The sequence below is a fragment of the Vombatus ursinus genome, unplaced genomic scaffold (assembly GCF_900497805.2).
Source record: "Vombatus ursinus unplaced genomic scaffold, bare-nosed wombat genome assembly UNPS02015406.1, whole genome shotgun sequence".
In the NCBI taxonomy this organism is placed as follows: Eukaryota; Metazoa; Chordata; class Mammalia; order Diprotodontia; family Vombatidae; genus Vombatus; species Vombatus ursinus.
In genome coordinates, this window is record NW_020955184.1 from 3491225 (window position 1) to 3508352 (window position 17128).

Here is a 17128-nt window from a genome sequence, read left to right on the forward strand (position 1 = left end):
CAATATAAAATACTCAGGAGTCTACCTGCCAAGACAAACCCAGGAATAATATGAACACAACTACAAAACACTTTTCACACAAATGAAGTCAGATTTAAACAACTTGAAAAACATCAATTGCTCATGAGTAGGCAGAGCCAATATAACAAATGACAATTCTGCCTAAACTAATTTACTTATTCAGTGCCATACCAATCAAACTACCAAAAACTTATTTTATAGAGCTAGAAAAAATAACAACAAAATTCATCTGGAAGAACAAATGGTCAAGAATATCAAGGGAATTTATGAAAAAAAAAAAATCAAAGGAAGGTAGCCTAGCAATACCAGATCTCAAACAATATTATAAAGCACTAATCATCAAAACTATCTGGTACTGGCTAAGCAATAGCATGGTGAATCAATGGAACAGATTAGGGATACAAGACACAATATGTAATGACTATAGTAACCTAGTGTTTGATAAACCTAAAGACCTCAGCTTTTGGGATAAGAACTCGCTATTTGACAAAAATTGCTGGGAAAACTAGAAAACAATAGGACACAAAAACTAGGCACAGACCAACACTCACACTGCATACCAAGATTAGGTCAAAATGGGTGCATAATTTAGACATAAAGGGTGACACCATAAAGAAATTATAAGAGCAAGGAATATGTCAGATCTACTGGGAGGGAAAGAATTCACAACCAAACAAAAGATAGAGAACATTACAAAATGTAAAATAGATAATTTTGATTATATTACATTAAAAAGCTTTTGTACAAACAAAACCAATGTAACTAAGATTAGAAGGAAAATAGAAAGCTGGGAAACAATCTTTAAAGCAAGTATCTCTGATAAAGACCTCATCTTTCAAATATATAGAGAAATGAGTCAAATCTATAAGAATACAAGCCATTCCCCAATTGACATAAATGGTCAACGGATAGAAACGGGCAGTTTTCAGATAAAGAAATCAAAGCTATCTATAGGCACATGAAGAAGTGCTCTAAATCACTTTTGATTAGAGAAATGCTAATTAAAACTCCACAACTATCAGTTTGGCTAATATGACAAAAAAGGAAAATGATCAATGTTGGAGAGAATGTAGTAAAATTGGGACGCTGATGCACTGCTGATGAAGTTGTGAACTGATCCAACCATTCTAGATAGCAATTTGGAACTGCGCCCAAAGGGCAACCACACTGTGCATATCCTTTGATCCAGCAATACCACCACTAGGTCTGTATCCCAAAGAGATCATGAAAAAGGGAAAAGGACCTATATGTACAAAAATATTTACAGCAGTACTTTTCATGGTGGTAAAATATTGGAAATTGAGGGGATGCCCATCAATTGGGGAATGGCTGAACAAGCTGTAGTATATTAATATAATGGAATACTATTGTACAATAAGAAATGATGAACAGGCAGATTTCAGAAAATCCTGGAAAGACTTGTACCTATTCATGCAAAGTAATATTCACATTTTTCATTTTTGTTTGTTTTGTTTTTTGCAAGGCAATGGGGTTAAGTGACTTGCCTAGGGTCACACAGTTAGTAAGCCTCAAGTGTCTGAGGTCATATTTGAACTCAGGACCTCCTGACTCCAAGAACGGTGCTCTATCCACTCCACCACTGAGCTGCCCAACACCTTTTTCATTTTTGATACTGATAATCTGGTTTTATTTTTCATTTTTTAAATCAAGTTAGCTGGTGATTTATCTATTTCATTGGTCTTTCTTTCCTTCAAAAAACCAGCTCCCAGTTTTATTTGTTCAGTGGGGTTTTTTTTATTTTTAATTTTGTTAATCTTTCCTATCAGGATTTCTATTTTGATGTTTAATTGGATATCTTAAATTTGTTGGTTTTCAAGTATGTTTTTTAGATGCATACCCAATTTGTTGTCCTGTTTTTTCTCTTTTTTACTGGCATTTTGTTTTTTTCCTGTTACAGATCAAGAAAAATTTTAGTATAATTTTACAAGATTTTGAGTACCAATTTTTTCTCCCTTCCTCTCTCACCTCCTCTCTTCTGAAACTGGTAGGCAGTTTGATATAGTTTATACATGTGCTATCATGTAAAACATGTTTCCATATTAATCACAGTTGTAAAATAAGAAACATATCAAAAGGGGAAAAAACATGAAAAAAAGTAAGAGTAAATGAAAAAAATATTCTTTGATCTACATCGAGTCCATCAGTTCTTTATCTGAATATGTACAGTATTTTCCTTCATGAGTCTTTTGTACTTGTCTTGGATCATTGTATTGCTGAGAACAGCTGAGTCATTCATAGTTGATCATCACACAATGTTGCTGGTGTTGTGGACAATGTTTTTCTGGTTCTGCACATAATTGGCCATTTTAATAGCAAAAACAACAAATATTCTATTCTTTCCACTGATGCAAAAAAACTTCTGACAAAATACAACAGCCATTCCTGTTTAAAAAAAAAAACACTAGAAAGCTCTGGAATAAAGAGAAGTTTTTTTTGTTTTTTTTTTTGGTGAGGTCACACAGCTAGTATGTGTCAAGTGTTTGGTCTGAGGCCTTATTTGGACTCAGGTCCTCCTGACTTCAGGGCTGATGCTGTATCCACTGCGCCTCCTAGCTGCCCCCAAAAGTATTCTTTAAAAGATAAACAGCATCTATCTAAAACCAAAAGCCAATATTACCTGTAATGGGCATAAGCTAGAAGCTTTTTCATAAAGATCAGGGATGAAGCAAGGAAGTCTATTTATCACAATTTCTATTCAATACTGTACTAGTAATGCTAACTATAGCACTAAGGAAAAAAATGAAATAATAAGCATAGGCAAAGAGGAAACAAACTATCACTTTTTGCAGATGATATGATTTACTTAGAAAACCCTAGTTGTTGTTGTTACTGTTTTTCAGTCATTCAGTTATGTCTGATTCTGTGATCCCACAGACCATACTGTCCACAGAGTTTCCTTAGCAAAGATACTGGGGTAGTTTGCCATTTCCTTCTCCAGAAAACCTTAGAGTGTCAACTAAAAAACTAACTGAAACAATTAACAACTTTAGTAAAGTTACAGGACATTAAAAAGAAAACTACGCAAAATCAGCATTTCTATATAGTACCAACAAAATCCAGCACAAAGAGAAAGAGAAATTACATGTAAAAATAACTACAGATAAAATAAAATACTTGGGAGGCTACCTGCCAAAACATTCACAGTAACTATATGAACACAATTACAAAACATTCTATACAAATATGTCTAAATAATTTGAGAAATACTAATTACTCAAGGGTAAGTAGAGCCAATGACAATACTACCATGGAGTAAAATGCTTCAGAGGAAGTTAGCACAAGAGAGATGAGAGATGCTCAAGAATGGAATTCTGAAGACACAAAAAAATAATTCCAATGAGAAAGAAAAATGAAATTTGTCTGAAGAGATCACTGTGACTGCACAGAAAACTCACCAGTCAACTTAGATTGTAAGAGGAAATGTAAAGAAGATAGAAACAAAGCCAGGTAATATATGATAAATATAAGAGGGTAGCAAGGTCCTTCAAAAATAGTGTCAGGAAGCCTCAGAATGAGCTGAGACTGGCAAGGAAAACTAACAACAACAAAAAGGACTTTTTAGAGAAACAATGGGAGAAAAAAATGAGATTATCCCTTTTTCTAGGGAGAGAAGACAGAAATGTTTCATTTTTCTTTCATTTTTTGTTTTATCTACAAAGGAGAATGACTTTTACAATGGAAATGACAGACTAGAAATGGACCTCCTGAGAATTGACACCCAAAGTTAAGTAAGAAAACAGTAAGAGAACACCTAGCTTCTTTTGACAAAGTCACATGGCCCTGAAGAACGAAATGGTCAGGTCCTGAAACAACTGGAAGATGTCGTTGCTAAGCTACTGACAACTTGATCTGAAAGATCATAGAAAATGGGAAAGGTATCACAAGATTGGAGAAGTGCAAATGTCTACATTTTCAAAAAAAAAAGAAAAAGAGCAGTCTACAAACTATAGGCCAATGAGCTTGACTTCAATTCCTGGGAAAATTCTAGAAAAAGGCATTAAAGGGATGATTGGTGAACATTAAGAAAGGGAAGTGGTGATTACAAAGAGCCAGCTTAACTTCATCTAGAATGATCATGCCAGACTAATTTCATATCCTTTTTTTTTTGGGACAGGATTATTAAATTAGTAGATGAGAGGAATATTGTAGTTATGATTTGCCTAGATTTTAATAAAGCTTTTAACAAATTACCTAATCTTTTCTTATAGAGAAAATGGAGAAACATTGATTAAATTAAATTATAGTCAGATGGTTTCAGAACTGGTTGGATGGCAAGATTAAAAAGAATAGCTGTTAATGGTTTAAAATCATCTTGGCAGGAGGTCTCTAGTGGAGTAACCCAAGGATCAGTACTTGACTTTGTGCTATTTAAAAGTTTTATAGGTGACTTAGATAAAGATATGTTTATCTAATGTGCAGATGATGCAAAGCTGAAAGGGATAGATAGATAGATAGATAGATAGATAGATAGGTGGATGGATGGATAGATAGGATGATAAGAGTAAGAATCTGACTGAATCTAAAGATGAAAAGGACCTGGGGGTTTTAGTGGTCTGTAAGTTCAACATGAATCAGAAGTGTGATATGGCAGCTAAAAAAGCTAATGCCATCTTAGGCTTCATAAACAAGAGGCACAGCTTCTAGGAAACAGGGGTAATAAACCCACCATATTCTGCCTTCATCAGATCTGATCTGAAATACTGTGTTCAGTTCTGGATGCCACAGTTTTAAAAGGATATTAATAAGCTTGTGAGTGTCCGGGGAAGGGCAAACACAGTAAAAGGCCTCAAGTCCCTGACACATAGGAATCTGTTAAAGGAACTGGATATGTTTAAGCCTAAAGAAAAAAATGAGGGGGGGAGGTAGGGGAGTCAGGGATGGAACTTGATAGGTAAGTTCAGGTATCTGAAGGGCTCTCATGTGGAAGAAGACTATATTTATTCTATTTGGCCCCAGAGGACAAAACCAGGAGCAATGGTTAGAAATTACAAAGATGCGAATTTAGATTTGATGTTAGGAATAACTTCCCAATTAGAGCTGTCCAAAAGTGAACTAGATTGCTTCAAGATGTGATGGATCCCCCTCCTTGGAGGTCTTGAAGCAGAGGCTTGGATGAGTACTTGGTAGGTATGTTATAGTAGGAATTCCCTCGCATATGGACTATGACATTGCTGAAGTCTGTTTCAACTTTCAAATTCTATGATTCTGATTCCTTCTCTTCTTCTCCAGCGAATTACAAACTCAATTATCTCTTCTCTCTCTAATCTTCAACTTCTTCCTATATAATGGCTCCTTCTAAATTTGTCTCAGACTCCTCCATCCTTAAAAAATTTTCTTTGACCCTATCAAGATACACACTCTTCCTTTATCTGACAAAGTCCTAGAAAAAGTTGTCTACTAATCATTGCCTCCACCTCCTCTCCTCTCACTCAATTCTTCTCAGTCTGGCTTCCAACCTTATTACTCAACTGAAATTGTTTTATACAAAGCTAACATTGGTCTCTAAATTGCCAAATCTAATGGTATTTTTTTCACTCATTCTTCCTGAACCTCTTTGCAGCATCTGACATTGCTAACCACTGTTTCCTCCTCTATTCTATCTCTCTATCCTATCTGGGATTTTGAAACATTATTCTCTCCTTGGTTCTTCTCTTACATATCAACTGCTCCTCATTCTACTATGCTGGCTAATCATAGCCCCTAACTGTAAGTTGTACTCTAAGGTTCAATCCTGGAATCTTCTGCTATTTCTACAAGGTCATTTAGAGACCTCACCGCTTTCATTGCTTTATCGTCTCTAGGCAGATGATTCAGACACCTATACATGCAGTGATAGCACCCCTGAGCTACAAGTCGTGCATAACTAATTGCCTATTGGGCATTTCCAAAGGAATTATAACTCAAACTCAATATATTCAAAACAGAGCCTCATTATCTTTCCTTCAAAACACCCTTTCTCCAAACTTCTCAATTTCGTCCAGTCACTCAGGTGGATAACATCAGAGGTTCTTAATTCTTCACTTTCCTTTATAACATATATCCAATTAGTTGCAAAATCTTGCTGTTTCTACCTCTCCCACATAGCTATCACCTTCGTTCAGGCTCTCATCACCTCTCATCTAGATTATTTCAATGACCTCCTAACTGTCTTCCTGCCTCAATCTTCTAACTCCATTCACCCTCCATTGGACTGCCAAAGTGATCTTAAAACAGATCCGCCCATATCACACCCTTACTCAATACTCCAGTGGAAACTCAACAAACGTCAGCTGGTGGACTGGTTGATTTGGAGGTAGATGTGAGGAAAAAGGGTAGGACAGAGGAAAGTGTGCTCTCAATCCCGGGGTGAGGGGTTGTTGGGGGGGAGGGGGGCGGGGCACCCCCCAAGAAGGGACGGCCGAGGCAGATAGGCTGCAGGCGGGGGCAGGCAGACACAACCAGGCCTGGTGGGGAGGTGCGATCACCACCGGCTGCCCGGGACAAGGACGTGCCAAGTGGCCAGAGGCAGCGGACGGTGGAAAAGCGTCCCTCACCGTAGGAAAGGTCACTTGCCTCCGCTCCGCTTCCCCACGACAGCTGCAGGGACCCATGACCCGGGGTAGGCGGGCGGGAGCTGTGCTAACAACGCCGCCGCCACCGCCTCCTCCCCTTTCCAACCCCGCAGAGGGCGGAGGGACGCCGGGACAAGGGCGCGGGGTCCCGAGCACAGGCCCGAGGAGTCTCCGCCCCTTCCCTTCTCTCTTACCCCACTTTCCGGGACGAGTGGAACCCAGACGCGAGGCTTGGGCAGAAAGGCCCGGCCCGGCGGCCAGCGATCTGACCACCTACCTGAGCTGTCCCCATCCTCGGAGACTGAAGAGCTCTCGGTGTCCTCGTCCTCCGAGGTGCTTCCCTCGTTCTCGGCGTAGTCCACCTCCATTTCATCGTGATGGTTAGTCTCTTTCTTGTCCCCGCGGGAATGGACAGGCATTTTCCAGTCGCCCCCGGTGCTTATTCCTCTTCCTCGAAGAGCACGGCTCCTTCCGTGCGGCTATGTCCCCAACCCAGCTCGAAGCGACCCGACTTCTCCCAGAATTGCCTTCTTCCAGTCTGGAACTCACAGCCTAACCCGCCGGCTCCGCGATGGAAGCCCTGCCATTGGAGAACCCCTTCCATGAAGCCTGGGAGGCGGGGCTTGGTCGCACGTTGAAGGTTCGAAGACCCGTTGCCTGTCGGGAATTGTAGTCTCTGCGAAGGAAACCCAAGTGAACTGGATTTCGTAGCCTCAGCTCTGGTTATTTGGCCTAACTGGAATTCAATCCCAATAAAGCACCAATAAGATACATTCAAATCTCATTTATAGACAGAAGCTCATATTTCACGCATAGATGAATTATTTCCATTTTCCCACCAAACCAGTTGCCTGAAAGTTTCCTAACATGAGAGTAAGTCACTAAAATTTCCCATGTGAGTACCCCACCCCCAACTCTGTTTAAGTATAGCAGAAATAGAGAATTGTTATATCACCCTCCAGTTTGGTTCAGAACGTCATTATTAGTAGTAACAAGTTCAATGGCTGTTAAAAAAAAAGAAGAGACTTTAGAGACTTACCTAGTCCAACCCCTATTTATGTAGAGACAAGAAAAATGAAGACCCAGAGAAATTAAGGAATTTGACAAAGATTACACAGCAAGTTCCTAACAGAGTAAGGACTATAACCCAAACTCACTATCAGTGGGGCAGAGTGGAAAGAGTATTGGAGTTGGAGTCACAACATGTGTTTGAGAATGGCTCTGCCACTTTGTTCTATCCTTGGACAAGTCTTTTAACCTCTGTATGGCCCAGAACAAATGACTCAGTATCTTTGGCCTCAGTTCCTTCATCTGTACATGGAAAGGCTTATTCTAAATGATTTAAGTGATGGCTACCAGTTTTGACCATATACCTTACAGTAGGAAGGCCAGTGCTCATTCCACTAAATTACAATCCTATTGAGATAGTAAATTTGTATTATACTTTCTATCTTAATTTGTATGATTTGTACTTTCAGCGCTATATAGCATGTAGAATTATGCAAATAATTGTATTAAAAACTTTAATTCTGTTCTCTGGGCCAGAGAAACAAGAGGGGATAGTGAGGAAGGAGGTTAAGCCTGAGAGAAACTGGGAAGAGAATAGCCACAGACAAAACAAGATTTCAGAGAGAATCTAAAAGAGAAAAAGAAAAACAAATATAATTTAAAGGGTGGGGGGCCCATTAATTGGGGAATGTCTAAACAAATTGTGGTAGATCAAAACAATATTAAGTTAATATTAATATTATTGCACATTATGAAATGAGGAAAGAGAATTTTAGAGAATCCTGGAATGAATGAGATGATGAAGAGTGATGAACCAAGAGAACAATTTATATATGGACAACAACATTGTAAAGAAAAACAATTTTGAAAAATTTAAGCACTCTTATCAATGCAATGATCGACTATATCTTTAGAAGCTATAGGATGAAATATGATATTCACTTCCTGACAGAAAGGACTCAAGGTGCAGAAACACATATTTTTTTGACATGGCCCCTGTGTGGCTTTGTTTTGCTTAACTGTTCCTATTTGTTACAAGATTTGTTTTTGTTGTGTTGTTGTTTCTCGTTTTTTTTTTTTTTAATTGAGGGAACTGGTGGAGGAGGGAAGGGGTGGCTAGTAAGAGTGAAACACACAAAAAAAAGGAGGGCATAGAAACATTTTTAAATGAACAAAGCACAAGGAAATTCAGAAGCATTAACAGATACAGAGGACAATTTTTAAAATAATTTGTGGAAATATGTATGTGTGTATAAACATATTTTTAAAGCAAGTGGCATGAAATAGAGATTCACAACTTCATACACAATACTTTTTTTATTCTACTGTGTATATGAAAATTATCCTTGTTGCTTAAGTTCAGAATTAACAAATTGAATTTTTAAAAATTAAGCTTAGGGGAAACTGATACTGGTTAAACAATAGAGAGGTAAATTAGTGGAACAGACTAGGTACATAACATCCAGAAGCAAATGAACATAGTAGCCTAGTGTTTGATAAACCCTAAAACCACAACTACTAGGCTTAAGAACTATTTGACGAAAACTGCTGGAAAATTTGGAATGCAGTGTGGAAGAAATTATAAGTAGACTTAACATCTCACTCCATATAACCACGATAAGTTCCAAATAGAATATGACAGATATAAAAGGTGACATAAATATATTGTAGAAGCAAGGAAAAATGTACCCTTAAGAAAGATAGATGGGGAAGAGTTCACGATCAGACAAGGGATAGAGAAGATCACAGAAAATAAAATGGACATAATAAATAAAAATAAATAAAAATAAAAAATAAAATTTTTTGTACAAACAAAGGTAATGAAGTTAGGATTAAAAGGGAAACTGAATTAGGGGGAAAATCTTTGCAGCTAGTTTCTGTGATAAAAGTGTTATAGCAAAATATATAAAGACTGGTCTAAACAAAAGCCATTCCCAATAGATAAATAATCAAAAGATATGAACAATTTTCAAAAGATCTAAGCTATCACCAACCATATGGGGAAAAAATGCTCCAAACTACTAATAAAAAAATACAAACTAAAGCAAATCTGAGGTTATACTCAAAGTTATCAATAGATAATGCAGTTTATCTATTGGCAAAGATAACAATTATTGGAGGGGTTGTAGGTCAAATAGGCATATTAATGCACTATTGTTAAGTATAAACCAATCCAACCATTTTGGAAAACAATTTGAAACTATGCCCCAAAAGTTACTACATTGTGCATACTCTGACCCATTGATACCACTCCAAAAAGAAAAAAAAAGGACCCATATGTACAAAAACATTCATAGCAGTGATTTTTGTATGGCGAAGAACTAGAAACTAATACAAATATATTATTGCACTATAATAGAAGATCAAAGGGATACTTTCAGAAAACCTGGGAAGATTAATATGAACTGATGCAGAATGAAATCAGTAGAACCAAAAGAAAATTTACACAACAGCATTGTAAAGAAAAACAACTTTAAGGGGCAGCTAGGTGGCACAGTGGATACAGCACGGGCCCTGAAGTCAGGAGGACCTGAGTTCAAATAAGGCCTCAGACCAAACACTTGACACATATTAGCTGTGTGACCTTAGGCAAGTCACTTAACCCCAATGGCCTAACAAAACAAAACAAAACAAAAAGAAAAGAAAAGAAAAACAACTTTAAAAGACTTGGTATCTCTGATTAATGCAGTAACCACAATTTGAGAAAACCAGTGAAGTTGCTATTGATACCTCCTGCCAATGAGATGATAGACCCAAGATGAGGAATGAAACATGTCTGGACATGTCCAATGTAGGAATTTGTTTTGCTTGACTATGTAGATTTGTTACAAGGATTTTGTTTTTCTTTTCTTTTTTCATTTTGGAGGGGGAGGAGGTGAGAGCAAGAGTAGGACTAGGATTAGGTGCTCCTAAAGGAGAAGAAACAGGAAAACCAAAAGGAATCACATAGGAAAGCAGGACAGCTTTGAAAGCTACATGTTGAACTTATATACTTAAAAAAAAAAAAGCTTTATGTAATGGAAGTTTCATGTACATTCTTTTCCTTCTTTTCTATGATGTATATGGAAATGTTCATTTTATTTGGAGTTTGTCAAGTTCAAAATAAAAATTAAATTAATTTTTATTTGGTATAGTACAGAATAAACAAAAAAATTTCAGTAGTATTGTCATTTTTATTTTATTGCCACCACGCAACCATGAGTAATTAATCTTTCTCCAATTATTTAGGTCTGTATTTATTTTTGTAAAAAAATTTTGGTAATTATAAGTTTAATTCCTGTATGCATCTTGGAAGCTGGAATCTTATTTTCTACATTCATATTTAATTTAAATTAAATTTAAATGGATTATGTTGGCAATATATATGAAGGATGATGATTTTGTGGAGTTATTTGATATCTTTCTACTTTACCATATTTATGAATTTGTCAATTAGTTTTATTTGAACCTAAATTACCATTTCATCTTCAAAAAGCAATAATTTGTTTCTGTTTTGCCAATGTTTATTCCTTAAATTTCTTTTTTCTCATCTTATTACTAAAAGCATTTTAAATTAGTACTTAAATAAAAATGGTAATAATGGAAATCCTTACTTTGCCCTTGATCTTTTTGGAAAGGCATCTAGCATTTCTCCAATACAAATAATCCTATATTTTAGTTTTAGATGAAATTATTTTACTTATTAGGAAAAGGTCTATTTATTCTTATGCTTTTTCATGTTTGTTAAACTAAAAATATTGTATTTTGTTTTTTTTAAAGACTGTATTTAAAGGGGCAGCTAGGTGGTGCAGTGGATAGAGCACGGGCCCTGAAGTCAAGAGGACCTGAGTTCAAACACTTAGCTGTGTGAGCCTGGGCAAGTCACTTAACCCCAATTGCCTAAAATTAAAAAAAAGGAAAAAAAAGACTATATTTACTGATTACATCATGTGATTTTTATTGTTTTTCTTAATACATTTTGTTATTTTGTCCATTGCATTTATATTGTTCCTAATGTTGAAATAACCCTGAATTTCTGCTATATCTAACCTGGTTACTGTGTAAAATCTCTTTAATATATTGTTATAGTTTTTTAATATATTTTAATTCAATATTTTTGGAGGAGTAGTCATTTGGGATATTAGACAAGAAGTTTCTTTCTCGCCTTTGTTTCAGCATATTTGTCTCACAGAAGGAGTTTGGTAGATTCGTTTTTTTGTATCTTTGATAGAATATATTTATTAACTTATCTGGTCTTAGTTTTTGTTTTTTGTTTTACCTATTGGGAGTTCCTTTATGGCTTATTCAATTTATTTTTCTGATATTGAGTTATTTAGATTTTGTATCTGTTATTCTCTTAATCTGAGTATTTTATATTTTTGTAAATATTTCAGTGGTTATTTGTTTTATTGGCATAAAATTGACAAAATAATTTATAATAATTTCATGTATTTCCTCTTCATTTGTTGTGAATTCTTCTCTTTCATTTTTTATTTTGGCTTTTTCTTTTGTCTACTAAACTAATGACATCTATTTTAAGTTGTTTTTCTAAACAGATTTTTGTTTACCAATTCAATGACTTTTGGTTTTCAATTTTTTAATCTCTTCTTTGATTTTCAGAATTTCTATTTTTGTGTTTGGATTTTTTGATTTGCTGCTTTTCTAATTTTTATTTGATAATATGCTAATTCATTGATTTATTCCTTCTTTTTTGTTAATGAAATGTTTAGAGATAAAAGCTTTCCTATAAGGACAGCTTTGACTATCCCAAAAGATATAGCACATTCAGTATTTTCATCTTCTTTAATGAAATTACATCTTGTTCTTTGACCTACTAATTTCTTAGAATTTGTTTAGTCTGAATTTAAGTTTATACTCCTTTATTCAAATGCCCCTTATTGATTATATATTTTTTCATTCTTCTCAGTAAAGGGTGTGTATAATATTTCTGCTTTTCTATATTTGTTCGTGAGACTTTTATGCAGTAGAACATAAAGTTTGTAAAGGTGCAATGCACAGATGAGAAAATATGTATGTACCTTTCTATTCTCATTAGTAATCACCAAAAATCTATCATATCTAATTCTTCTAAAACTTCATTCAGGTTCTCAACTTCTTTTTTTATTTATCTTTTTGTTAGATTCTTTTAACTCTGAAAGGGGCACATTGAAATATGCAATTATTATCATTTTAGTAACAGAGAGACTACTACTTCTGTGAAAGTTGTAGTTTTCTGTGAGAGAGTTGACTCTATGAATAGCATCATGCCAGAGGAAGAGGGGAATCAGAGCTCTTAACTTTATTTGATATGACTTGAAGTAATAGGTAGATACCATGCTATTCCATGTAGATATTGATATATGTATATATCTAGATTTAGATATATGTAGAAAGAATATTGGTATTATTTCAACATTTCCTATGGTGCCTTTAAGCTTAACATGGTTCCCCTGATAATCTCTTTTAATCATGTATACTTTTATAGTTGTCTTGGCTGAAATAATGAAAATTTTTTTTTTAATTCACCTGGGTACAATACTGGCATCAGTGTGAAATGGCATTATCAATTCTAGATTGGATCTGCCTGCATTGCTACTCTTGCCAGTGCCCACTCCACTAGAGCCCATGACATTACCACTACTCTCTCTAACAAAGTCCACACACCTCCACTGGCTGGTGCTTGCTGGCCAGGGTATCACTGCCTTTGGAAGTCATACCACACCAGTGAGGTCAGGAACAGTTGTAGTAATTGGCATGATGACTTTGGTCCACCTTGTAGTCCACTGTATTCCACTATCTGCCATCTGCCTTCTTCATTAGTAGCATGTCTCTGCACTGTCTGAACAACTCCCTCAAAATCTATGTCTTCTGGCAAATCCACCTTGGGTTTTGTTTCTCTTCATGTGAATGGTCATCTTTTACAAGAACCATTCTGCTCATTATCAGGGACTCCTCTTGAAATACAGCTGGCAAAGACTAAGGAATCTAGGAGATCCTAGCCACTCCCCCAAAATCTCATGACTGTTCAGCACCTATATTTAGGAAAGGAAAACAAATCAGAAGAAGTAGATAGAAACCGAAGGCCCAGGCTCAATCTTGCTTAGGGAGCATGTGTTTGAAATAACCCTCCTCCACACCTAATGGGAGATCCAAGAGAGAGTTACATGCCACATGAGTGAGTATTCATGTGGGAGTGAAAGCTGTTTCTCCTTTTAAATTGATGCAGCTCCCCCTACTGCCATCACAGAGGGTAAGGAGGATCAAGGGACAACCTAGGGTTTACTGTATCATCCCAAAGTGACTGGTCTCTTAGCATTGTACCCAACATATGGTCTAAGGTCTCACATACTGGGGTGAGAGGTAGTTAAGGTTTACCTATTTGCATCTATATACTTTCTCTTGTTAAATACTTGCTTCCTTTTGCACAAAAGAAACTAATGCAGCCAAAATTAGAAGGAAACTGGGAGGTGGGGAGAGGAATTGCAGCAAGTTTCTCTGATAAAGGCTTCATTTTTCAAAAATATAGAGAACCGAGTCAAATTTATAAAAATAAGATCCAATACCTAATTGATAAATAAAGTATATGAACAGTTTACAGAAGAAGAAATCAAAGTTATAAATAGTCACATGAAAAAAATGTCCTAAATCAATACTAGTTAGAGAAATGCAAATTAAACAACTGTGAAGAACCACCTCATCCTATCAGATTGACTTACATGACAGAAAAGGAAAATGATGGATGATGGAGGGAATGTGGAAAAATCTGGACACTAAAACATGGTTGATAGAGTTGTGAACTATCCAACCATTCTGGAGAACAATTTGGAACTACACTCAAAGGGCTATAAAACTGTATGTACCCTTTGACCTAGCAATACCATTAGTAGACCTATATCCCAAAGAAATCAAAGAAAAAGAAAAAGGACCTATTTGTACAAAAATATTTATAGCAGCTCTTTCTGCAGCGGCAAAGAATTGCAAATTGAAGGGATGCCCATGAATTGGGAAATGGCTGAACAAGTTGTGATATGTGATTGTGATGGAACACTACTATGAAGTGAACAGAACCAGAAGAACATTGTACAAAGTAACAGCAATATTGTAATGATGACCAATTGTGAAAGGCTTTAGGTACTCTGATCAAGACAATGATCCAAGACAATTACAAAGGACCCATCATGAAAAATGTTATCTATGTCCAGAGAAAGAACTGAAGAACTCTGAATACAAACTGAAGCATACTTTTTTACTTCATTCTTATTGTGGTTTTTTTTTGTTTTCACTTGCAACATAGTTAATATGGAAATGTTTTGTATAACCTCACATGTATAATCGATCTCAAATTGCTTGCCTTCTCAAGAGGAAGGAGGGGTGAGAGAGAAGGTTAAAATTTGGAACTAAAAAGTTTTTTTAAATGAATGTTAAAATTTTTTACATGTAATTGGGAAATATTTAATGAAATAAAACTATATTGAAAAAAGTAAGTACTTGCTTTCTAAGCAGATTAACTGGGGTACATTTGATACAATTATTCGTATCTCCAATTTTGGAAAGTTTTCTGGGTCCTGGGAAGGCTCAAGATTGTCCTTTCAAGTGCCTTACCCAATGCCCTGCTCTAAAAACTATCAACTTAAGTCCATGGAGTACACAGTTCATTAAGGCCTCCTAATTGTCATATAAAGAGTACTGTGGTAGAAAGTGCCTTGTCACATGCTATTCTGCAATTTCTTTACCCTTCAGAAGTCTCTTACATCTCCTCTTCTATCCTCTGTCTTAGCTGAAGTCCTTCTCACTTAATTTATTGAAAAAAATTGAAGCCATTCAATGTAAGCTTCCTCTTCTCCCATTCTTTTCATCTCAAAACCCCTCTACATCATCTCTCACTTTCTTCTCCTTTCCCCAAGTCTCTGACAAAGAACTGGTCTTTGTTCTTGCCAGTTACTCTTATACATGGACCTGATCCCATTTCCTTAAATCTTCTTCAGCAGATTTCATTCTCAATTATCTCCCTTCTTTCTCTAATCTTACATTTCTCCCCATCCACTAGTTTTATCTCCACTGTCTTGAATCATATCCAATCTCTTCCATCCATTAAAAAATTTTCACAAAATCTTACCCATCCCCTCAAACTTTTGTTCAGTCATTTTCAGTCATGTCTAACTCTGTGACCCCATTTTGAGGTTTTCTTGACAAAGATGCTAGAGTGGTTTTCCATTTCCTTCTACAGCTCATTTTATGATGAGAAATTTGAGGCAAACAGGGTTAAGTAACTTGGCCCAGGATCACATAGCTAGTAAATGTCTGAGGCTGGATTTGAACTCATAAAGATGAATCTTCTTAATTTCAAGCCCACTGCTCTATCCACTGCACCACCTACCTGCCCTCTTCCCCCAGCTACTACTATATTTCTCCTCCTTTTCTTAGCCAAATTCCTCGAAAAAGTTGTTGATATTCACTGCCTCCACTTCCCTTCTTGTCTTTCCTTCCCCTTCTCAACCTTTCGCAACCCTCATCATTCAACAAAAATTGCTTTCTGCAAAGTTACCAATTATCTCAATTGCCAAATCAGATGGTCTTTTCTAAGACTTAATCCTCTTCAACCCACTTACTGCATTTAACACTGTTGACCACTCATTTCTTCCTGGATACTCTTTCCTCTCTGGGTTTTCATAACACTCTTCTCTCCTGGTTCACTGACTACCTGTCTTGCTACTCCTCAGTCTCCTTTGGTGGTTCATCATCCATATTATGCCTCCCTGGTGTTCTCCAAGGTTCTATTCTTGTCTTCTCTTCTCCCTCTATACTCTCTCTTTTGGTAACCTCATCAGCTCCCATGGGTTTTTAACTACCATCTCTATGCATATGATTCCCAAAACTACATATCTAGCCCTAGGTTTACCTAAGCTTCAATCCTATATCATCATTTGCCTATTACATATTTCAAACTGGATATTCTGGAGACATCTTAAACTCATTAAATTCAAAACTGAAATTTTATCTATTTCTCCTTAAAACTTCCCCTTTCCCTATTTCTGTTGAAGTCAATACTAGTGTTCTCAGGTTTGTTTCGAGTGTTGTCAGGTTTGTAATCAACATTGTTCTTGACTCCTTACTCTCCCTCAAGCCACATATTAAACCAGGTGCCAAATCTGGCCATTTCCACATCTCTTATATTCAACCTCTTTTCTCCCCTCACACAGTTACCAGCTTAGTTCAGGCTGTCATCATCTCTCACCTAGTTTCTGCAATAGCCTCTTGGAAATCAATCTCCCAACTCAAGTGTTTCACCATTCCAATCTACTCCAATCTATCCTACATACTGCTGCCAAAGTATTTCCTTAAGCATAGATTTGACCATGTGACTCCCTCTATTCAACCTACTCCAGTGGCTTCTTATTGCCTCTAACATAAAATGTAAACTCCTCTGTTGAGCTATTAAAACTCCACACAGCCCTAACCTCTTTCTAACTTCACTATTACTCCCTAATCTCTCCCCATGAGCACACACACACACACACACACACACACACACACACACACACACACAC

General features: G+C 36.4%; 1 protein-coding gene across 2 annotated transcripts in view; it reads right to left on the minus strand.

Annotated features, from left to right (window-relative positions):
- The window catches only part of BRMS1L (BRMS1 like transcriptional repressor), a 122378-nt gene extending 114756 nt beyond the window's left edge, over nucleotides 1-7622 (minus strand). Inside the window, exon 1 of one of the 2 annotated variants that reach the window (XM_027847417.1) lies at nucleotides 6871-7622. In XM_027847417.1, the coding sequence (XP_027703218.1) occupies nucleotides 6871-7012 (142 nt within the window). In that variant the 5' untranslated portion in view covers nucleotides 7013-7622. The remainder of the gene's footprint in view (nucleotides 1-6870) is intronic. The other variant, XM_027847418.1, reaches the window with a different exon arrangement.
- Between the last annotated feature and the right edge of the window lie 9506 nt (nucleotides 7623-17128).